A 24,321-nucleotide genomic window follows, 5' to 3' on the forward strand; every position below is an offset into this window, starting at 1 on the left:
TAAAAAATGGATAAATGTCAAAACATAGCCTTATTTAGCTTGCAGTTATTTGGGCAGTGAATATCATAAATAACTATGTAGCACATGCACATGCAAATGCATGTGAAATCTAAACAAACAGAAATAAAAAAAAATAAGCATAAGAATATTGACGAACATTATGGAGGGTTGGATGAAATTGGATGAAAGAGGAAAGCACATGGACGAAATTTGAACTGCAGCTATAATTGAAAGTGGTTGAAGGAGCAAAGCAATGAAAATCAAGTGGATGAAAGTCAATATAAGTCTGTATCTTCCATGAGATACAGCAATCAGATATGTAAACCAGTATTCTGAATGTGGCTGTACCAAGGAGTTTATGAGGCAATATAATATCCATATCCTCATTCTCAATTGTTTTTCTAATGACCCCTAGCATGGAATTTGCCTTTATCACTCCTACCACACAATGGGTTACTATTTCCCTTGAACTATACCCCATGAAAGGGTGTCTTTCATCAACATCTCAGACCACATTGTTGTGTAAATGAAGTTGGGATTTTTTTGCCCTGGTTTGCATCACTTATTGTCGTTGAACCACATTTTCCATTTGGTTGCCCATTTTCCCACTTTTTGAGCCTTTCACAATCTGCTTTGGTTTGCACCACCTTGGGTAGTTTGGTGTCACCTGAGAATGTGGCCACCCCCAGTTGCTGTTCAGCCCCAACTCCAGTTCATTTATAGATAAGTTAAAAACCACTATACAGGTACAGTTTTTTGGGGGAGACCCCCATTTTGTACTTTAATACCATTGTGAGATTTGTCCATTTATTCCTGTTGTCTACCTACTGTTCTTTAAGCAGTTACCAGTCCATGAAAGGACATGTTGTCTTGTTCCATTATTGTTAAAGTTACTGACAATCCTTTTGCGAAGGACTTAACAAAAACTTTTTGAAAGTCTAAAAGTACCAACTGACATTTCTAAATAGACCTCAAGAGCAACCATATACAGAACACTGTCCAGTAGCCTAACAGAACTAAGACAGGAATATTAGTGACCAGGTCTGTTTCAGATGGAAATGGGCATATCTAGTGTACCCATTGAAACTGGGCAAGTGCACTGTGGGTCACAACAATCACCTGGACATTCAGACCAATTCTGGGCCCTGCAGTACTTCCAAGTTGCAGACTGATCCCTTAAGGCAGCGGTACCCAAACTTACACAGTCACAGTGCCTTGTTGCAGTGGTGCCATATCAGCATTTCCGTGAGATTGGCCTGGCTAAGATAGCAGTGCCTAGGAGAGCTGAGAAGAAGAGTCAGCTGGGGGACATCCCACATTGTATCTGAGTTCACCAGGGTGCCATGGTGCACAGTTTGGAAACCAGTGCCTTAAGGGGAGTGCAACCCCATCAAAAATGGGATAATGCACTATCAGTATATCAGCAGGTCTCTTAACCAAGAAAATGCCTGTCTCATCCAGATTTAATTTCCTTTTTTTCCTTTTATTCAACCCCTTACTATCCCAGACACTGATTCAGAACACCCCCAACTTCCCCAGCTGGGGAAAGTAAAGATGTACAAACTGCATGTTGGTGATACCGCATGTCAAGCCCTCAGATGACCCCTCCCAACAGTATAATGTAGATGTTAAAGAACATGGGGACCAGGATTACACTCTGTAAGGCATTATGAGACAAAAATCTTGGTGCCAAGCAAGAGTCCCTTAGCAAAGTCCTCTTTGTCCTGATCCTCCAGGAAAGATTAGAGTGTCTTATAACAGATTGCCTCCTTCCCAGATATGCAATCCAGAAGAATGGAATCATCAGTAGTGTTGAATGTTTCTGGAATGTTGAATTGTAGCTGTATGCTGTGTATTTTTGTTCTTTTATATGCAAGGCATAGAATTTGCTTTGCGGACCTTACTCCATTGCCATCAAGATTACTGTCAAGTATATTGTTGAACGTCTTTCCTATGAGAAACAGGAAAAAAAGAAACTGAACTCCTTGAACACTGTTACATAATCCATATCTTTATTGTACTTGCTTGATGCAGCTGACATTACAGATAACTTAGTTCATCTTCCACGATGCATGTACAGTATGCATGTCTTAACTGTATTTACTTAGGCTTAGGCCAAACATGAAAAAACCTATGTGGAAATAGGCACCTTGCATAGAATACCGTGGATACTAGTACCTGAAATTTTTGCCAAGTAATCAAGCTCCAATTCTCACTTGTCTTATCTCTGGGTCAATCAGAGGATAGATTCAACTCTGAACAGTTTCCTTTCTCAAGGAGCAGGCAGGCAGGCACCAAGTTTCTCAAGCAAGAGGCAGGCACCAGGCAGGCAGGGCAGAGATAGTTTCTACGGCAACTGGGAAATTTCAGCCAAAGTTAACCTTTTAATCTCCTTCCTTCTGCTGCAGCCTGGTTCTGCTTGGCAGATACTTGCAAAGCAGGTCTGTTTTTTGAAACACCAGGATGGGACCCTCCTTCCCAGGCTACAATTCAGTGCACCATTACTTAAGAATAACACCCATGGAAAGCTTCATTCCAAGGCAAGCAACCCCTCCCTTCCCCCCTCCCAGCACTGTGAAAGAAAGATAATCACTTTGTTCTAGGTGGAGGGAGGGGTCGCTGGCTTGGAGTAAAACCTCTCTAAGTGACTGGAGAGAGACTGATTGATGGACTGTCTGCTTAATAACTCTGCAAGGCTGCTTTTAAATTGTCTAATAAAGGGACACTATTTTTTAAATAGATTTGCTTTAATGCGATTCTTGCCATCCACATGAGTTCTGGGAACAGAACCCTCGCGAATAATGAAACACAACCTGTTTATGCAATTCATTAACTGGTACAAGTGCATTCTTGAAAACTTTCAAATAAATCCTTTTGATGTACAAGTATCTGTAGTATCTCTTCTCTTCCCCCCTCCTTTTCACCTGCATGTTTCGCATTTTTTATTCAGTTTCAAGTTTGTTTTTTAATGGATCTATCCAAGGTGTATTGAAAACCCTGTCATTTTCTTGCACTGAAATGAAAGCAACTGCTTTGGTGAAAAAAAATTATTTCTGTAAATGTGTCAGTACTGTTGTGGGAAAATGCAGCAGTTTGAAAAGAAAATTGTATAGGTGTCCATTGTGATTGTATGCTTAGTTGGCCATCACATTATCATAGCTTGAGAACACTCCTCTCTTACTTCCTCACATGTAGTTGGTGAGTGATTAATCAGTGTTTCAGCACATGTGACTTGTTAAGTACATATGTTCAAACAACTCATGATAGTGATGCTTTTAATTGTAACCACATAGTTATAAATGGTACTTATACTCAATTATCCATAAAGACATGTTGCTCCTCATCCTGCATTTTACAGTGGACTAGACTTCATTGTCTAGAGGCGAACTAAAGAGGCGCCTCTGCTCTGAGTACAAGTTGCTTAGGTACAAAATCTTTGTGGTTTGTCAAGACCAGGCATCAGTTTATATTGTACTTGGGTTAGAAAGAAAGCTTGCTAGTTTTCAGAGGCTGTTTCTATGCTATCAAAATAGAGCAAGAAATTCCTTTTTGGAAAATATATTGCAACAACTTGCAGATCAAGTGTAACCGGTCTTTGTGCAACTGAACTCTGAAACAGCTTGTCACATGGCAGTTAATTTACAGTGGTGTATGCTTTTTTGTGGAAAAGAAATAAAAAGAAAAGTGAAGGTGTTTTCGCAGTATAGGAAACTGAGAATTGAATACTATATGGCAGGGGTATTCAAACTGGAGCGTTGCGATGCCCCAGCCTTTGGATCCTGGCCTCTGCCCCCTTAAGGGGCGGGGGCAGCCAGGAGACAGGGGGAAGGCAGCGGGCGATCGCGCCACTCAGGGGGGCTGCAGGGGCTTCGGTGCACTTGCCCAAGCCTCCTACAGCCTCCTGGGGGTGCGGGGAACCCTATGCAAACTTCAGCAGGGCTCCCCGGGTCAGGAAAAGTGAAAGCGGAACGATTGCGCCCCGCTCCGCAAAACCGGAAGCGGAGCACGATCGCTCCACTTTCCCTTCTGACGGGGCTGTAGGGACTGGGGTGCCTGTAGGGCTCCCCAGGTCAGGGAAAGGGAGAGCGAGGTGATCGTGCTCCGCTTCCACTTTTGCGGAGGCAGAGCAGATCACTCCACTCTCCCTTTCCCTGACCTGGGGTGCCCTGCAGGCACTCGTGCAGGGCTCCCTGCACGTAGGGACAGCTGCTGCAGGGACTGGTGAGTGCATCCCAGTCCCTGCAGCCCCTGAGTGACACGATCCTGGGGATTGCATCACTACCTTCCCCTTGTCCCTGCTGCCCCCCACCCCCGCAAAGACTTACTGCGGGTTTCAAACTCCCAGAGAGTTTGAAAACCGCAGCTATATGGTATCCATATCTGCACTAACTTAGTAGATTATCCATTTGATACACTTTTGTGTAATTGATACTAAAATAGTAAAGACTTGGTTAATAAATCTGATCTAATGTTCTGTGCTCGAGTGTTGGGAGGGTTAGGACAGACAAAAGAAAATATTTCTGTACTCAGCGTGTGGTTGGTCTGTGGAACTCCTTGCTGCAGGATGTGGTGACGTGGCATCTGGCCTGGATGCCTTTAAAAGGGGATTGAACAAGTTTCTGAAGGAAAAATCCATTATGGGTTACAAGCCATGATGTGTATGTGCAACCAACCTCCTGATTTTAGAAATGGGCTATGTCAGAATGCCAGTGCAAGGGAGGGCACCAGGATGCAGGTCTCTTGTTATCTGGTGTGCTCCCTGGGGCATTTGGTGGGGCCGCTGTGAGATACAGGAAGCTGGACTAGATGGGCCTATGGCCTGATCCAGTGGGGCTGCTCTTATGTTCTTATGTTGGGACAGTTCATATCTCTCAATGACACTTTTATCCATGTGCACATTATGGAAGAGAATGGTGAGTGGTTTTTCCCACAATCACTTATTTTTCAAGCAATGTAGCTAAAATACATGAATATAACTAACATCCTTATAGTCTGCTTCAGTTTAACATGAACATATGAAGGCTGCCTTCCACCAAGCACAGAGGTGTTGCCCTTCAAAGTAGGCAGGATATGTGACAGAGTTCTTTTCAGCCCAGCTACTTGAGATTCTTGTAATTGATTTGAATCTGGAACACTTTTAGCATGTGAGATATGTACATTAGGAAAACTAACATGTAAAGACAGATCCTTGATGTTGGTGTTGCAGCCGTTCTCTCAATTGAAAGTGGCAAACCATCAACTGAATCTGGATAGTGACATCTCTCTGTGGGAAATACGTTCTGTTTCTTCCCTGTGTACTCCTGTATAACTTCTTTAGTTTATATGGCTAGTCACAGAGTTTCGTTTTCAAGTGGTGTCCTCTTTTCGGGGGAGCAACTTTTCCTCTTCACCCCAGCAGAGCATCTTCTCCAATGGTTGTTGCTGATGTCTCTCCTGTACTTTTTTTTTTTTTTTAAAGATTGTGAGCCCTCTGGGCACAAGGGAACCATTTCTTAATTTATTTTATATGTATACCGCTTTGTGAACTATTCCTGTTGAACAGCAGTGTATAAATATTCTTAATATAAATAATCTCTATTTATTCTATGTGTAAACATCCCAAATCAGAGGCATAAGAAAATTTAGTTGGGATTAGGTTCCTTTGAACTTGGTAGAATTTAAACATGTACAGGGTCAGCCTGCCTATGGGTTGTTCATTGAAAAGGACAAGTACTGTACTGTTCTTATATAATACTGTCACTACTATGTGCATATACACAAATTGAAGTGGTTTTACAAACATTTTCAGGTTTCTTTGTTGATTTTAATCTTAGTTCATATGTGAGCAAGCATGTGTGTGATTATACACTCAGTTCTTTTTTTTACATTTATATGATGTGTTTATGTCTTAACTACTCTGTGCATTCAGAGAAACATTAACATTGCTGAACAAGTAATTTTGGTTAGTGTGTCCAAACAAAATATTTTTTGTTTTGAAATATCTGATTTTATAACAGTTCTGCAGATAGCACTGACCATCTTTCTCTGTCATCTACTGTAGAAAAGTGCAATAATATACAGGTGGACTCTCTTTATCTGTGGGTTCAGAATCCACAAATTTGACTCGCTGTGAGTTCCAAACCCATGGTGGAGGGCATCCCCTAACCTCCTAGAAGCAACTGGATTCCAGGAACAAATCCCCTGTGGATACTGAGGTCCCACTGTATGTAACCTCCTATCTTCAGGCAGTTTTGATTTCTCTTTCACTCAGCTTATCAGTGTTTTCAGAAACAAAGTCAATTACCAGGAGATTGGATGAGGTTTACGTTTGAGGTAATTGAAAGCTATGATTTGGACCAATATTAATATGGAAAAATTAGCTATAGCAGTATGTTAGGTCACAAATTAACCTCTTATTTACAATTATAGAATGATGGAGGTGAGTGATAAGAACAGCAGAGATGAGTTACTAGACAATTTAGCTGTACAAGCAAAAAAATAATTACAAATAATTAAATGAGGTTGACATTCAAAGCCAGGCAATTGAGTATCTTCCTGTGTGAGCATGTGATTGTTTGCAAAGACACATTTTTGAAACTGCTGTCCTATTCTGTTTCAACAACTTCTGTAAATGATCATGTGACATAACATACTTTCAGTTATGTCACATGATCATTCATAGAAGTTGTTGAAACAGGATAGGGCAGCAGTTCCCAACTGTGGGTCCAGAACCCACCAGTGGGTAGTAACCCAAAATTTGTTAGGTTGAGAAACTGACAGCAGGTTAGTCTATGTTCTTCAAAGGATAAACAACCAGCTACTTGGGGGAAGAATACTGCTGCCCAGTCACCATTTAGCCACACCCCTTGGCATAAATCAGGCAGCTGCCTCTAAAATGTTTGGGAACCACTGGAATAGGATATTTGAAATAGGGATTCTGAACAAATTATATGTTGTGTATATGTGACGGCAAACTTTCTTTGTATTTTTAATTTGTTCTGAGAGATTATTGCTGTATATATTTTTAATAACCACAGAATATATGTGTAAAATAGGAGGTTGGGCACATATCTGTTTTGGCCTGGTGGTGACAAAAATGTTTAAATTTTTTAGCTGTCTGTTGGTGAACTGTTCTTTATTTTCTTTTTGCACTGTGAGGTACTCTGTTCATGTTTTTCATAGAAGGAAATGGTATTTGATATAAGGAAGCATAATTTCAAAACTGGACTACTTAACATGTCATATAAATATTTTATTTTATGTTGGAAAGCCTAGGGTTCATTTCTATGCACACTTGCTTAGGGAGAGGTGACCAGAACTGTACCACCTGCCATAGTATGAAATATTGAAAGTGGTACTGGTCATTCTAGTTGAAAAACACTGATCTAAAAATATATATTTCTCAAGGTAAAAATTACAGAGTAGGCTGCCATCTTATGTGATGTATGCTTACCCCCAGAGTTTCCCTGTGGCTGTAAGTGAATGTTAAAAGTTTGGGTTAGGATGGGAGCCACTTAAATTAAAGCTCTACATCCACTGCATTCTGGGAGAAACAGTTTCTGCAGATATGAATAGGACAAGGTTTTTACAGACTTAACAGCTTTAAAGTTTCATTACACTTTAGTGATATGAAGAATTGCTTGCATATTACAGAACCTAAGTAGTGACTTTGTAACTTAACTATTGTCTCTTCTTTACAGGCTGCTGAGTCAGGAATAATAAAAGTAAAAACAATAGCTGCACGAAACACTGACATCTTGGCAGGTAATTATTTGCAAAAAGAAAAGCATAAAGCTCTTTTTATGTTTTGCTTTTAAAATCAGGCTTAATGTGTGATTTGTGTGATATTGGAGTCTCTTAAAACCTGGGAGTAATAGGATTGTGGGTGTTGGATCGCTTAACCCAGTTAAGCAATCTGTGTTGTGTCTCAACATACAAGACATAACACATTAAGTCTGAATTCTAGGGTGAAGTTATTTATTCTAATTCTCCTTTAAATTCAAAGCAAGCTAAGTACCTCAAGGCCAAAGGTATATAATTGACAAAATTCTGGAATAGTCTTGAGTATCTGAGGCTCCTAGCCTGGATGGCTATTTCTTTCCCAGATGCTCAGGGGACACTGACATAACAAGCAGCTGCTACAGGTCTTGAGGATGCCAAGTTTTACAAAGAGCTTCTGACTGAAGTCTCCTTTCATATTTATCTCTGTATACAAAGCTTAATGTCCAGTGGCCCAGCTATTAATTATACCAAAGAATCTTATAGTGCAGTGTTTCTCAAACTGTGGGTTGGGACTCACTAGGTGGGTTGTGAGACAGTTTCAGGTGCATCCAATTCATTTCAATATTTTATTTTTATTATAGTAGACTTGATGATACCCTGGTATTTGACTGCATTTGGGGAAATGTTACACATCTGTACTTTAACAGGCTACTATGTATATGCTTTTAACAATAATAGTAAATGGGACTTACTCCTGGGTAAGTGTGGGTAGGTCTGCAGCCTAGGGATTGTTAAAAATTTTCCTGCTTGATGATGTCGCTTCCGGTCAGGACCTCACTTCCAGTGGGTCCAGACAGATTCTCATTCTAAAAAGGGGGTCCTGTGCTAAATGTGTGAGAACCACTGATCATGCCTTAAAACTAGCAAATGTATTTCAGCATGAGCTTTCAAGGATTAGAGACCTCTTAATCAGATGCATGAAGTTACTATCAATTGGCAGGGCTGTGCATGGGCACACTTAGAAGAAAATTGGTAAAAGGTGGAGTTGGAGGGCTAGCATGGGATGGAAAAGGTATGGTCTGTGTCCATTATTTTGTAAAATTCAATGATTATTCATAACAGTAGTGCAAGTTGATAAAACAACTATGCTGAGTATAGTTAATTGTAGTACTGATGGCAAGTTCAATGGTTTCAAATTAGAACCTGCACAAGTGTGTTTGGACCTGTGTATAAAGGGACTAACCTCAAAGAGTAAGTTACAGAGGAGACAACAGGGCATATGGTAGAGGACAGAGTGGACTAAATGCTTCCCTAGAATCTTGCAACTATTTCCGTGCACCCGAGAGATTGCGTTGGGATTGTGTTTCTTGAGCTGGCTCCCTATGCCAAAGAGCTAACTGAGTGCACTTTCCAAAGTGCTTTGTGATCTAGCATATACCTTGGCAACCTTCAGTCTCGAAAGACTATGGTATCGCGCTCTGAAAGGTGGTTCTGGCACAGCGTCTAGTGTGGCTGAAAAGGCCAATCCGAGAGTGACAATCCCTTCCACACTGGGAGCAAGTGCAGTCTGTCCCTGGTCTGTCTCCCTGGCTATGGGCCTTCCTTCTTTGCCTCTTAGCCTCAGACTGTTGGCAAAGTGTCTCTTCAAACTGGGAAAGGCCATGCTGCACAGCCTGCCTCCAAGCGGGCCGCTCAGAGGCCAGGGTTTCCCACTTGTTGAGGTCCATCCCTACGGCCTTCAGATCCCTCTTGCAGATGTCCTTGTATCGCAGCTGTGGTCTACCTGTAGGGCGCTTTCCTTGCACGAGTTCTCCATAGAGGAGATCCTTTGGGATCCGGCCATCATCCATTCTCACGACATGACCAAGCCAACGCAGGCGTCTCTGTTTCAGCAGTGAATACATGCTAGGGATTCCAGCACGTTCCAGGACTGTGTTGTTTGGAACTTTGTCCTGCCAGGTGATGCCGAGGATGCGTCGGAGGCAGCGCATGTGGAAAGCGCTCAGTTTCCTCTCCTGTTGTGAGCGAAGAGTCCATGACTCGCTGCAGTACAGAAGTGTACTCAGGACGCAAGCTCTGTAGACCTGGATCTTGGTATGTTCCGTCAGCTTCTTGTTGGACCAGACTCTCTTTGTGAGTCTGGAAAACGTGGTAGCTGCTTTACCGATGCGCTTGTTTAGCTCGGTATCGAGAGAATGAGTGTCGGAGATCGTTGAGCCAAGGTACACAAAGTCATGGACAACCTCCAGTTCATGCTCAGAGATTGTAATGCAGGGAGGTGAGTCCACATCCTGAACCATGACCTGTGTTTTCTTCAGGCTGATTGTCAGTCCAAAATCTTGGCAGGCCTTGCTAAAACGATCCATGAGCTGCTGGAGATCTTTGGCAGAGTGGGTAGTGACAGCTGCATCGTCGGCAAAGAGGAAGTCACGCAGACATTTCAGCTGGACTTTGGATTTTGCTCTCAGTCTGGAGAGGTTGAAGAGCTTTCCGTCTGATCTGGTCCGGAGATAGATGCCTTCTGTTGCAGTTCCAAAGGCCTGCTTCAGCAGGACAGCAAAGAAAATCCCAAACAAGGTTGGTGCAAGAACACAGCCCTGCTTCACTCCGCTTCGGATGTCAAAAGGGTCTGATGTGGAGCCATCGAAGACAACAGTGCCCTTCATGTCCTTGTGGAAAGATCTGATGATGCTGAGGAGCCTGGGTGGACATCCAATCTTGGGGAGAATCTTGAAGAGGCCGTCTCTGCTGACCAGGTCGAAAGCCTTTGTGAGATCTATGAAGGCTATAAAGAGTGGCTGTCGTTGTTCCCTGCATTTCTCCTGCAGTTGTCTAAGGGAGAATACCATATCAGTGGTGGACCTGTTGGCTCGGAATCCACACTGCGATTCTGGATAGACGCTCTCTGCAAGTACCTGGAGCCTCTTTAGTACAACTCGGGCAAACAGCTTTCCTACAACGCTAAGGAGAGAGATGCCGCGGTAGTTGTTGCAGTCACCCCTGTCACCTTTGTTCTTGTACAGCGTGATGATGTTTGCATCCCTCATGTCTTGAGGTACTTCACCTTCTCTCCAGCAGAGACAGAGGATTTCATGCAGCTCAGTGACGATGATCTCTTTGCAGCATTTTAGGACTTCAGCAGGGATGCTGTCTTTTCCAGGTGCCTTGCCAAAGGCAAGGGAGTCCAGGGCCACGTGAAGTTCTTCTAGGGTTGGTTCACTGTCAAGCTCTTCCAGCACAGGCAGGCACTCAATGTTGTTCAGTGCTTCTTCGGTGACTACATTTTCTCTGGAATATAGCTCAGAGTAGTGCTGCACCCAGCGTTCCATCTGCTGCGCCCGATCCTGGATGACCTCGCCTGTTGCAGACTTCAGAGGGGCAATTTTCTTCTGTGTTGGACCTAGGGCCTGCTTGATACCATCATACATCCCCTTGATGTTGCCCGTGTCAGCTGCTATCTGTATCTCGGAACAGAGCTGGAGCCAGTAGTCGTTAGCACATCTCCTGGCAGTCTGTTGGACTTTGCTGCGAGCAGTTCGGAGGACCTGCAGGTTGCGCTCACTGGGACAGGCCTTGTATGCTGCTTGAGCTCTCCTCTTTTCCTCAATGACTGGTGTCAACTCCTCAGAGTGGGCTTCAAACCAGTCTGCCGCCTTGTTGGTCTTCTTGCCGAATATGGACAAGGCGGTGTTGTAAACGGTATTCTTGAAATGTTCCCATCTGTTGGATGCGTTTGCGTCGGCCGGGCCTGGAAGAGATTCCTCAAGCGCTTGTGCAAATTCCTCCACTTTTCTCTGATCCCGGGTCTTGCTGGTATCAATGCGAGGTCTTCCTTCCTTTTTCGTGTGATACAGTCGCTTTGTTTGCAGTTTCACTCTGCTGCACACCAGGGAGTGGTCAGTGTCGCAGGCAGCACCATGATAACTGCGTGTGATCTTGATGCTGGGAAGGCTGGAGCGTCTGGTGAGGATCAGGTCGAGCTGGTGCCAGTGCTTTGATCTTGGATGTCTCCAAGAGACTCTATGTTGGGGCTTTGTGTTGAAGAACGTGTTGCTGACACAGAGACCGTGATGACAGCAAAACTCTAGCAGGCGTTGGCCATTTTCGTTCATCCTCCCAGTGCCAAACTGACCTAAGCAAGTGGGCCATGAACTGTTATCAGCACCAACTCTAGCATTGAAATCGCCGAGGATGAACAATGGCTCTTTTACAGGGATTTTCTTGACAGTGGTGGCCAGGTCATCATAGAATTTGTCTTTGGCTTCTGCTGGAGACGACAGAGTCGGTGCATAAGCACTGATGAGAGTGACAGGTCCTGCTGATGACTGGAGCTGCAGGGACAAAATTCTTTCACTTCCCACAGTAGGTGGGATGATGGATTTCAGCAGAGTATTTCTGACCGCAAAGCCAACGCCATGTTCCCTGGTTTCGTTTGGTGGTTTTCCCTGCCAGAAAAATGAGAAATTTCTCTCCTTGACAGATCCGGAATCTGGCAGCCTAGTCTCTTGAAGGGCGACGATGTCCATCTGCAGTCTGCTCAGCTCCATGTCGATGACAGCTGTTTTGCGTGCGTCGTCTATTTCTTGCAGGTCATCAGAGAAGCCAGGTGTCATTGTCCTAACGTTCCAGGTGCCCAGCTTTAGGGCAGTAGTTTTCTGTTTTCTGTTGCATGGTGCAGAGTTGTCGATCCGCTTGTCGGTTTTCACCCTAAACCCCACGCACCCCATGAGGTTAACGGACCGTGGCGAGACAACACCTTACTGGCTGGGGACTGCCCAGCTTAAGGCGGGCGGTAGCTGCCCAATGAGATGCAATGATCTCTCCCACCGTCGGAAGCAGCCCCTGGCGTCATGCTCTACGCCAATCGAGCAAAGACTTATAACCGGTAAACTGCTGCTTCCCGTGTTGTGCCGACGCCGTATGGCGAAGTTGGAGTGTCCTCTCCAGTGCGCGAAGCCTGGGTAAAGAAGGTATGGAGGATAGGCTGTTACCCATGCAGCAAATCCCCCCTCTCCACGTCGCTGGAATGGTCCAATGGAAAGGCAGAAGCCAATACGGTTGGTTCCAGCGGCGTTGCAGGAGTTGCCAGAACGTGACTGTGTTCAGCCATGAACTGCCTCAGGGACTCCGGCTCCTGATTTTGCCTCGAGGTTGACTCCTGAAGCCTTTTCCAGAACTGGATGTAGCCACAAGGCAGTGGAGGTTTGAAGTCAGAGTTTCCTTCTCTTAGATGAGCTGCCTTCCTAGGCTGACGAGTCCCATCTACCCGGTGGCTGTTTAGTCGCCTCTTACGACAAGTACAGCCAAACTGAGGGCCTATTCTTAGCCCCCAGCCCCCAGGGTAAATATACATCAGTGAATTGTAAAGCAGCAGCAAATATGCATACAGTATTTGTATTCACCAATGTTTGGCCACATCTGTTCTAAAGCACAGCATAGGATCTAGCATAGGAATCTTCTATTTAAAGAAAAAAATAAGTGAACAGTCATGTGTTATCTAGATACACTTTATGTGTGATCTAGTTACAATTCATGTGTGATCTTGATGCACTTCAGATAACCCTTTGGTCACTGCCACCATTGGAAGAATTTTAATTAGCAGTTAATGCCAGGTTGTCTGTACTCTTTGTGAAAAATTGACTCCTTGATCCCGAATACACTGATATGAAAATTTCTGTTGGCTGGTGCTTCCAAATAATCAGTGCTTAGGTTGTTAGCTTAAGGTAGTAGCGTTCAGGATCTTTCAGACTTATAATCTTATGCTCCAATCTTATACTTCCTGGCGCTGTAGTATACAGCAGCACCAAAATGGCCACTGCTGTATCTTGCGGGGCTTGGGAAGCTGCCAGTGGTCTCCTTGGGAGAAGGGGACTCTGTCCGCTTACCCCAAGTAAAGCCCCAGCCCCTGCAATGGGGCCGCTCTAGACTGCACCAACTTCTGAATCCAAAATAGGGAATGGGATTCAGCAGAGGAGACCTTGACCAGTTGCACCCCCCTCCTAGACTGGTCCCTCCTCCCATTCTGCCCTCCCCTTCCCCCCAGGAATGCCTCCCCTGTCCTCCTACCACCCTCCCATACCCTTGCACCTTTCAGCACTTACCTTCTTACCAGCAGTGGCTGGGGCTTCCTCTGTGGCGCTGGTGGGGCAATACAGGCCTCCCTGCTGTCTCCACTCTGCAGGTGCCGCAAATGTGCCTTACAGCACTGGAACTGGGCTGCAGCTCCGGCGCTAGAGCCCTATAGGATCAGGTGTTTACGTATCTGTCCAAAATAATTAGAAGTGGGAACAGTCTAATGGTTAAATGTGTATGAATAAAAATTCCTGCTGCTGAAATACTATACTTTCTTTACTACAAGTGATAGATTAGAATGGAAATATTGAAAGTGTCATTTTTAGGGGGGGAGGGAGGATTGACATAAAATGAGGCTTTTTAGTTGCCTATGCATAATCTGGAAAAAGCATTGTAGTTGTGAAAACCTTAGTAAAGCGCTTCGCTGCTTCCTTCATATTTGCTTCTTGAAGTAGCTAATCGCAGAATACAAAATAGAATAACTTAAGTGAGGTATTAACATTTTATAGATGATGTATCTGTAGACACGCTAGTAATAGTGATAAAAGGCTGCATTTCCTAGTGGGGAGAATATAAACCAGTCATGCTGACATTAAACTTTAGCCAGTTTAGAAAGTCAAGGATTCAGAAAGAATCTGAAGTACAGAGGATGCTGGGGAATGATTTCTTCCACCAGTACAATTTACTACTTGTAATGAGGAGACTGAAAGACGGCCAGAAAAAGGTGAAACAAAATATGTGCCTTAAAATTGTAGCGTAGTTAATGTATGGATAGAAATAAATGTATGTACATGTGTATTTCTAATACAGGGCTTCTCAAACTAGGCTGTTGTGACACCCCAGCTAGAGGTACCTAGATTCTGCCCCCTTAAGGGGCAGGGGTCTGCAGAGACTGGCATTTACTTTATCAGTCCCTGCAGCATCCTCCCAGGGGTGCAGGGAGCCCTGCGCAATCTTTCGCAGGGCATCCCCCATTCCCCACTGCCTTCCCTGCTTAGTGGCTCTCAAACTCTCCTAGAGAGTCTTTTTAGAGGTAGAAGTGTGTTTTTTTGGTTTCAGTTTTTTTGCAGATTTTATTTTCTGACAGAAAAGAGAAGTACAGAAAGCGGTGTTGTCTTATTCCGTTGGGCACACTTTCTATACTTTTAAATTTTGATAGATTTATTTGTTGTCACAAAAAAATCCATCTCTATTTACAGGAAACACACACATATTTTAAAAAAGATTAAGCTATCAATATTTTTCCTGATTAGAAAAAAAATGTGCAGCTCTGTTTTAAAGTGCATGATATAGCAAAATTCTGAAGGAGCTAATGTACCTAGTTGAGCTAATACTTGAGGGTGGAACACAATTGCTTACTCCATAGTGCCTTGTTAAAAATGTTCTGCATGTTGATGGCTTTACTTCATTTAAAACCGATTGGCCCATTCCCTTGATTTCTGGTCTGCATCTATTATCTGAGACTACAAATTCACCCATTTATTGTTGGTATGGGATCTGATTTCTTTTGTAGGTTCATTATTCAATACCTTGGAAGTATGACAGAAATGCTTGAGTGTTAGCTCTGCCAACACAGTGATTCATAAGTAATTTGTCTAAATCAGGGGTGGGCAAACTTTCAACTTTAGGGATCTTGGGATTTAACAATTATATAGAATTTCAGCAGGTGCAACTTGTCATCTCACAAATGACAATCTGCACCTGCTGAAATTCTTCCCCCTACACAATTTTTAAAGGTCCAGGAGCCCTAAAGTTGAAAGCTTGCCCACCTCTGATCTGAATGACTAGGTTTTGAAGGATTGTTTAAACCTACTCATGTTATATATTTCAGAGTAAGTGGTCCTTGCCCTAAATGTTTCTTCACATTAACACTTCTATTATTTATTTACTTGCTTGCTTGCTTATTTATTTTTCTTCTGTTTTCATTGCTATCATGAACGCTGATATATGAGAAGGCTATGAGAGGTAATGTCAGTTATACATCCATACTTAAGACAAAGAAGCATCTCAAATAAATCTGTTTGGAGATCTAGAAAGAATTCTATAAAGGTTTTATTGTTTTGGAAAGCCTTGCTAAAATCTTTGTGGATAGGCCGTATAACTAATATCCTACTTCATAATGCTAGTTTAACATACCTCAGCATTTTGGAAAACAGCTGTGGCCCTAATCCTTATTTCTTCCTGAAGGGCTCTAACATAGTAGTTTGGCTTCTGAGGAAATATGCTAATTTAGATAATTTTGAAAGGTTTAATAGTATTGCTCTTAGGTGTATCATGGTTCTTTATTAATTTATACTCATCCCTCGTTATCTGTACCTAATTCGTTCTTGATAGCAAAAATCTGGATGAGTACAATTAATACATTAATTTAAATGGAAAAAATAGTAAGTCATTTCAAAGCCATTCTAAGTTCACCCAAAAATCACTGTATTGTACCACGCAACTTGATTTTTCTGGTACAATAAAACAGAATACAGAACAATTAATAACACCAATAAAATAATACAAAACAAAGATTTAATAAAGTCAGTTTACCGTAATAATGTATATCAGCTGGCTTAAGCAAGACGAAGAGGGTTGATGGCATTCAACAGAGGAAGAAGAATGCAAAGTGTGCTTTGAAAGCCATTATGAAACTGAGTCTAGGCATGCACTACCTATCAGTTAGGGTGTCTCACCCGCATCCATTAGGGTGTAAAATCTGCCATTTTAATTGCAATTTTAATTGCGGTCTCAGCTCATACAGACTTGATATCTCTTCCTGGACCATATAACAAAAATTTTGGTATAGATCAGGGGTGTCCAAAGTTTTTGGCAGGAGGGCCACATCATCTCTCTAACACTGTGTCGGGGGGCCGGGGAAGAAAATAATTAATTTACATTTCAAATCTGAATAAATTTACATAAGTTTACATAAATGAACATATTAAAGATGAACTTATATGAATGAATGATGGTCTTGCAATAGCTCAAGGCCTATGAAAGGCCTTGCACAAAGCAAGGTCAGCCTTTTCTTTGCTGCCTCTGCTGCATCACAGACATGAAACAGCAAGCAGTGGAGGGAGCCTTCATTCCACAGCTCACGCAAGTGGTCAAACAGTTGCCCTCACGCTGAGAGCAGTTGCGTCAGGCCAGTGCGGGCTCCAGCAAGTCTCCGGAGGGCCAGAGGCTCATTGGAGACTGGGAGCTCCCTGAGGGCCTCATTGGGAGTCCTCGAGGGCCGCAAGTGGCCCCAGGGCCGGGGTTTGGGCACTCCTGGTATAGATAAAGAAATATGGTATTAATATTTGCAGTACATGTAAGTGAACATCTGTTATAGTGAATGTATAGATAGTGGGAGAGGAGTGTACATTCTAAAATACCCCTTTAAGTACAACACTGTATATAAAGTCTTAGCTTAATGGCAGTCTTGATGTGCTGCAGTATAAACTAGCACAGTGTTTCCCAAACTGTGGATAAGGACACACCCATGGATCATGACCTGATTATTGAAGGTTAATGAAACTGAAACTGACAAACTGATAGTTGACAAGAAAAATGTTTTTTTCCCTGTGAAAGTGAAACTGAGGCACATGTGTGCATTTACTCGTGAGTAGGTAACTGCGCCACTCCGCTTTGACAGGCAGGTCAAGATGAACACAACACCATCGGAATGGTCTTGATCTGATGAATGCAAGCCCCAAAAAACACTTGAGAAGGAAGACTCCCCCCTCCCCCAGCTGACAACAAAAGTATATTGAGCCCTATGGAAAGTGAAACTAAGCTGTGTGTGTGCATTTACTCATAAGTAGGCGACCATACCTTGACTTTTATCAAAGGCCAGGTGATAGGGAATGCAAGGCCACCAGAATGGCCTCAATCCAATGAACAGAGAGCTCAACAAATGCTCTAGAACAGGGGTGTCAAACTCGTTTCATACAAAGGATCGAATGGCATTCATGATGCCTGCTGAGGGCTGGAAGTGATGTTGTTAGGCAGGAAGTAATATTGAACAGGTCATAACCAAAAGTAAGCACTTTTTCTCATTTAGAAATTCATTAGCTGCAAATGACAGAAGAGAAAACATGCAAATCTTTATCATATTTTAAGATATGGGGGAGCCCAAGTATCATGTGGGATGCCCTTTCAGCAGTAACACCTCAGCACTGAGCAGCAGCTGAGAGCCTGAGGGCCGAATAAAAAGCTTCTGCAGGCTGCATCTGGCCCTCCGGCCTTATGTTTCACATCCCTGCTCTAGAAGGTGTTTCCCCCACTAAAAAGGATAAAAACAGGCTTGAGCGACTGGTAAAGTGAAACTTCTTTTTAGTCTTATAAATATAGGTGGGTCCAGATAGAGTGTCGTTTTAAAAAGTGAGTCCCACTGCTAAAAAATTTGGGAATTACTGATCTAGTGTATATTGATATGTCTGCATTAAAAATAGGCTACAAGTTATGCCTCTATTACTATACTTGGTTTTTCTAAAAATATCAGACGGAATTCATTTGAAAAGCACCATGTTTCAATGAAAGACTTTCCCTCTTCTTTGTGATTTTCAAAAACCTGTCATCAGACATGGTTTGAAGTTAGTAGTTACTATTTTATATTGGTCAAAATTAGTGTTTTGACTTAATATCTGTTACCATTTGCATTTTATCTTTAGTAGTGTTTCTGTGGCTTCTTTACTGGATTTAGGCTAGACTTGAGGTGGGGAACCTAAAGAGCTCAGGGCCCAATCCTATCCAACTTTCCCGCAGCGGTGCAGCTGCAATGCAACCCTGAGATAAGGGAACAACTGTTCCCATACCTTTAGGAGGCCTCTGTGACTGCCTTCCCACCACAGGATGCAATGCCTGCCCTAATGGCACAACTGCACCAGCACTGGAAAATAGGATAGGTTTGGGCCCTACATCTCCCTTGAATGGCTTGGGCAAGTTTTGTTATCCTAATAGTTATTATTTATTTTTCCATTCAATTTATACCCCACCTTTCTTCCAAATGGGTACCTAAAGCAGCTTTAGGTTAATATACCACTTAGGTACATTTCCTTCTTGCTTTAGGTAGCAAGAAGTAAGCAAGAGATGCATTTTATACATAACATGAAGAGACATGAAAATAAATGAACGAGTAGACTTCTAACAAATGTGATATATAACTCTATGACAGTGGTTCTCAAACTGGGGCATTGCGACGCCCCAGCCAGAGAGCCCTGGCCTCTTCCCCCTTAAGGGGTGGGGAAGGGGTGAGGCAGCAACATGATTGCCATGATTGCGTTGCTTTGGAGGGGTACAGGGGCTTGGCTGGACTTTCCACATTCTTCTGCAGCCTCTCGGGAGAGGGGGATTTACTTAGGATTGGGTTGTCCATCTCCAGGAGGACTACTAGTTTGTGATTACTAGAGAGATCTGTATGTATGTGTCTGTACGTATTAATCAGGGCTAGCAGAGATTGTATGTATGAGTTGGTGCCTGCAATGCTGATTTCTTTGCCCGTCCATACAAATAATTTGGGATTCTTAATGCTGTCTTCTGTCTGCAAGTACTGAGCAGACCTCTCCTTCATATCTTGTTCCCTATATGGGTAAAGAGAAAAATTATAATCCTCAGTGGACTTGTTTAAGAGTAGACCCATTGAAATCTGAGGGACTTCACTATAAACATGCATTGTTTCAGGCAATCCACTTATTTTTCTCCAAAGAAATGAATAGACTTTTAATTAGACAATTCTCTGATTCTGCCTTACTCGGTAGCCTTGATTGATTTGATTTGTATCCTGCCTTTCCCTCCAAATAATGGAGTGGTCAGAGCGCTCAAAGTTTAAAAATAAACTTAAAAAAAAAATATTACTGTTTTAAAAATATTACTTTGTGTTAAATTTATTGATAGCATAGCTGATGTTTAACCCCTGGGGGCTGGGGATAAGAATAGGCCCTCAGTTTGGCTGTACTTGTCATAAGAGGTGACTAAACAGCCACTGGGTAGGTGGGACTCATTAGCCTGGGAAGGCAGCTAATCTAAGAGAAGGAAAACTCTGATCCCAAACCTCCGATGCCTTGTGGCTACATCCAGTTATGGAAAAGGCTTCAGGAGTCAACCTCGAGGCAAAATCCGGAGCCGGAGACCCTGAGGCAGTTCATGGCTGAGCACAGTCACGTTCTGGCAACTCCTGCGATGCCGCTGGAACCAACCATATTGGCTTCTGCCTTTCCATTGGACCATTTCAGCGACGTGGAGAGGGGGGATTTGCTGCATGGGTAACAGTCTATCCTCCATATCTACTTTACCCAGGCTTCGCGCACTGGAGAGGACACTGTTTCAGAACCACTATTCAGAGCGCGATGCCATAGTCTTCCGAGACTGAAGGATGCCAACTGAGCTGATGTTTTTCTAGCCCCACTGTTATTGTATACACATATTTGCTAATATCTGCACTTCATGTTATTAACATGTACTTTCCTTGAGCATAGGAAAGGTGCTTTATAAATCTTTTAAATGAATAAACATGACCCAATTTTCTGCCTTGGTCAAGATGGACACCCTCCAACCCTATGGAAATCAAGCATACATTCTAAAATATGTTCCTGGTTGTTTTTCAGAAAATGGAGTGTATATTAAACTGGTGTTGGATTTTTATTTAAACACGTCCTTTTAAGAAATGATTCTGCATTGATTTTTACTTATAGTGTGTTGTTAGCCTTGTGCAAAAAATTGTTCATACAGCTATATATGGGGAGGTACAACTTTTATTCTTGTAACAGACTTGTGAGGTAGGTTATGCTGAGAGATAGTAACTGATGCAAGATTACCCAGTGAGCTTCATGACTGAGAATTTTACACTGAATCTACCTAGTCCTTGTCCAACTACTGCACCTTGCAAGATTTTAGAGTTTGATATTGCAGTCTCTGATCTGCATAACTTAAATGTAAAATTGTGCCAACCCAGGAAGTTCACCTCAGTGCAAGTGTAATCTTTTAAAATGTGCAGAAAAAAAATGTTATTAAAGGTTATTTCAACAGGTTCAGTGAAGAGCACAAAGCCATTGCTTTTCTATGACAGACTAACTCTCATCTCTTCTGAAATTCATGTGATAGCATTTGGATTATTAAAACTTTATATTAAAATCTCAGGTAATTATTAGAATACTAAACTTAAATGAAATCTCCTCTAGGCCATGACACTTATTTGGTTATCTTGGCGCAATCACCAAGTTGCAGCATAATCTGTATCCGGAGGAAACATGGAATAAAAATGAAATAGGTTGGTGCTCTGGCTGTTCTTAGGAACTGTCAACACCACTGGTCCCTAATAACCTGATCCAGATGGTGTTTGGGGTGGGGTGTGACACATGCTGTCCTACATCTCAGACAATGTTAAGATAAATAGGTGGGATGAGAGAGTGAGGTGATAAACTGGACTTCAGAAGCAAGGTGGATTGAAGAAAAAGTACTGAGTAACTAGGACATCGTAGAAGATGCAAACAAGCTCTTTCCTTCTCTGCAACTGTTGTTACCTTTTGATGAGAGATTCAAGTGTTGATGAGATATTTCAAGATGGCAAGTGTTTCTGTTTGTGACTGTTCTTGAGTAGGGTAACCTTGCAGTGATTTTGTTCAAGTTTTGAAAGATTTGATCTTAGTCATATCTTTGAACTACTAATACTTGACTCATATTTTTTTCTCTGTTTGAAAGCCTTGAAAGAGAACAGCTCAGAGGTGGTACAACCTTTTCTAATGGGTTGTGGAACAAAGGAACCAAAGATCACTCAACTGTGTTTAGCAGCTATTCAGAGGCTCATGTCTCATGAAGTTGTTTCTGAGGTAAGACAGATAAGTAAAACTATGAAAGTACTACCTAGTATTGTACTCAGTTGAAGAATTGAGTATGTTAGCAAAGCTTTGTGTAGGTGTAGTGTCTAAAATGTAATCACGATAACCTATTTGTGGTTTCCCATTCTGAATTTTAAATAGCTGTTTTCTATTGTAAATAGAAATAGTGTTGTATATTTCTATTGTAAGCAGAAAACTTGCAGGCGGTCTAGGGCTGTGGAAATAAGCAGATTTGTTGTCGTCTTTATTTGGCTTTCCCTTTGCCTGCATGTATATGACTGTGCCTTAAGATAACCATCACAGGCTATCTGCAGCTGTCTCCATCTTTTTGCAGTTAGTCAGATGGCAACTTTTGAGAAGAACTTCCCTATATAGGGACTGCTTATCCCAGGAGCAGTGCCTACTCCCTGGTGCCTACTCTTATGTCTTTTGAGCACCAGGTGAAGTCCTTTCTATTATCCCCTTTGATAATAGTTGAGTGGTTTTATTTTGTGGTGATGCTCATGTGTAATGTTTCTTCTGCTATTTTAATTTTGGTTGTTTTTGTTGTTCTGATACTGCTTTATTGTTCTGTTTTACCTGCTTTATTATTGTTAGAACCTTGAAAGCTGTGTCTGTAGGAAGAGATAAAAACTTTTAAAATAAATAAATAGCAAAAAGAAGAATAAAGAAAGAAGATGTGTGCAGGTGCCCCCTCCCCTATATCGACCGAATCCATATCCACTCTTTTACTTATCCGTGGTTCACAAATTCCCAATATGCTCATGACTTCGCTTTTGCAAAGCCAAGGCTGTGAAAACGAAACCATACACTGAGAACACTAGACTTAGAGCCCAATTCTGAGGTAGACAGAGGGGACACTGTTGCAGACCTGCTGTAAGGCATATCTGCGAGGCTTACTGCCAGGCCAGTGCCCGTGCTAGCCCAGCTGGGCTAGCGCCGGGCAGGCGCCTGTTCTCCACTGCTTGGCGGTCTGACAGACCACCAAGCCGTGGCACAGTAAGCGGGGGTGAGGGGAGGCTTGGGGAGGGAGGAGAGAGGACGGGCGGGAGGCGTGATGGGGCGGCAGGGGAGGAGAGAGGGCTGGTGGAAGGCGTACCAGGGAGAGGGAGCAGGTAGGCAGGAGGCGGGTTCGGAGGAGCTCAGCTCCATCGGATCCTGTCCGTTCGTGCAGGGCTCTGCGCCCTACACAAACTACTTTACCGCTGACCTTTTGGTCGATGGTAAAGTGAGTAACCCCATTGCGGGGCTGCTTCCCTTATCCAGGAGAAGGGGATGAAAGTCCCCTAATCCCGAGGCACCGCCCGCAGCAGGCTGAGGCGTGCAGGATGCGGTGGGAGCTGTTCTCGGCGCTACTGCATCTGCGCACCCCAGGCAGCTCAGGATTGGGCTGTTAGTTCTCTCACCTCCTGTAGAGTCTAGCAAATTTAACAGGAAGTGGAGTCAAGTGTTCTGAGTCTGCTCCCTCTGCTGTCCGCTTCCTGTTAGTGTTCTCTCTGTTGCCTCATGTAGTGTTAATCTAGCAGTGCTAAGTCTAGTGTTCTCAGAATCTGGTTTCGTTTTCACAGTGTTCTGTAGCAAAGGAAAAAGCTGTGTTTTGCAAGGAAGAGAAGTTAGTAGTAAGTACAATGGAGGGATTTGAATAGGGTTCATTGCTATTTGCAGTTTCCAGTATCTGCAGAAGCAGTGGTGTACCCGCCCTTCTGGCACCTAGGGGCTTGACTCATGAGTCACCCCTGAAAGTGCCTGACTTGGAAGTAATTACAGTAATTCAGTTACTTCCAGGTTTGGGCAGTTTGACAGAACAAGGAAGGCAAGGCAAGGCTTGTGCAGGACCTCTTTTAGAACTTACTGATTTTCCTCATTTAATAAAACACAATTAGGAATCCATGTTTACGCATGCTTAGAGAATAGAACTGTTACTGCAGTGTTTTAAATGAAGATTCTTTAACAATATGTAAAACAGTATTATAGAAGGTATCATTTTAGTTTGTGAATGGAGCATGCTTATTTTATAAGTGTCAGGACTTTTATCACTGTATAGTTATATCTCCTAAATAGTGGTAATTTCTCACCTGAAATCTAATTTCCTTAAGAAAAACTAAGTAGAAAGGTGACTATAGATTACCCTTGATTTTAACCTTGTCTGGAAAACATTTTTTATTTATATTGTCTGCTAGAATTAATGATTTTCTTAAATTTAAACACTTGCTTGTATGATTGGCATTCACTCTTACAAGCCATTTTTTAAATACACAGCGTCTAACATTTGATTGTTTATATCAAACAATTTCTTCCAAGGTTGCAGCTGGGAACGTCATTAATATGCTTTGGCAATTGATGGAAAATAGCCTTGAAGAACTCAAGCTACTTCAGACAGTTCTTGTATTACTGACAACCAATACAGTTGTCCATGATGAAGCACTTTCTAAGGTAGGCATTCTGGATGAAATAGCATTTCACAGACTGTTCTTCATCAAATATGAACATAAGAACATAAGAACAGCCCCACTGGATCAGGCCATAGGCCCATCTAGTCCAGCTTCCTGTATCTCACAGCGGCCCACCAAATGCCCCAGGGAGCACACCAGATAACAACAGACCTCATCCTAGTGCCCTCCCCTGCATCTGGCATTCTGACATAGCCCATTTCTAAAATCAGGAGGTTATGCATACACATCATGGCTTGTACCACATATTGGATTTTTCCTCCAGAAACTTGTCCAATCCCCTTTTAAAGGCGTCT

At 42.8% G+C, this 24,321-nt stretch overlaps 1 protein-coding gene across 5 annotated transcripts in view; it reads left to right on the forward strand.

Annotated features, from left to right (window-relative positions):
* Window positions 1–24,321, forward strand: part of MON2 (MON2 homolog, regulator of endosome-to-Golgi trafficking) — a 99,228-nt gene that overhangs the window by 9,879 nt on the left and 65,028 nt on the right. For all 5 annotated transcript variants that reach the window (XM_066633170.1, XM_066633172.1, XM_066633171.1 and 2 more), the window contains exons 2-4: window positions 7,680–7,743; window positions 21,439–21,566; window positions 23,877–24,008. In XM_066633170.1, the coding sequence (XP_066489267.1) occupies window positions 7,680–7,743; window positions 21,439–21,566; window positions 23,877–24,008 (324 nt within the window). The remainder of the gene's footprint in view (window positions 1–7,679; window positions 7,744–21,438; window positions 21,567–23,876; window positions 24,009–24,321) is intronic.

Source organism: Tiliqua scincoides, chromosome 7 (genome assembly GCF_035046505.1).
Source record: "Tiliqua scincoides isolate rTilSci1 chromosome 7, rTilSci1.hap2, whole genome shotgun sequence".
Lineage (NCBI taxonomy): Eukaryota > Metazoa > Chordata > Lepidosauria > Squamata > Scincidae > Tiliqua > Tiliqua scincoides.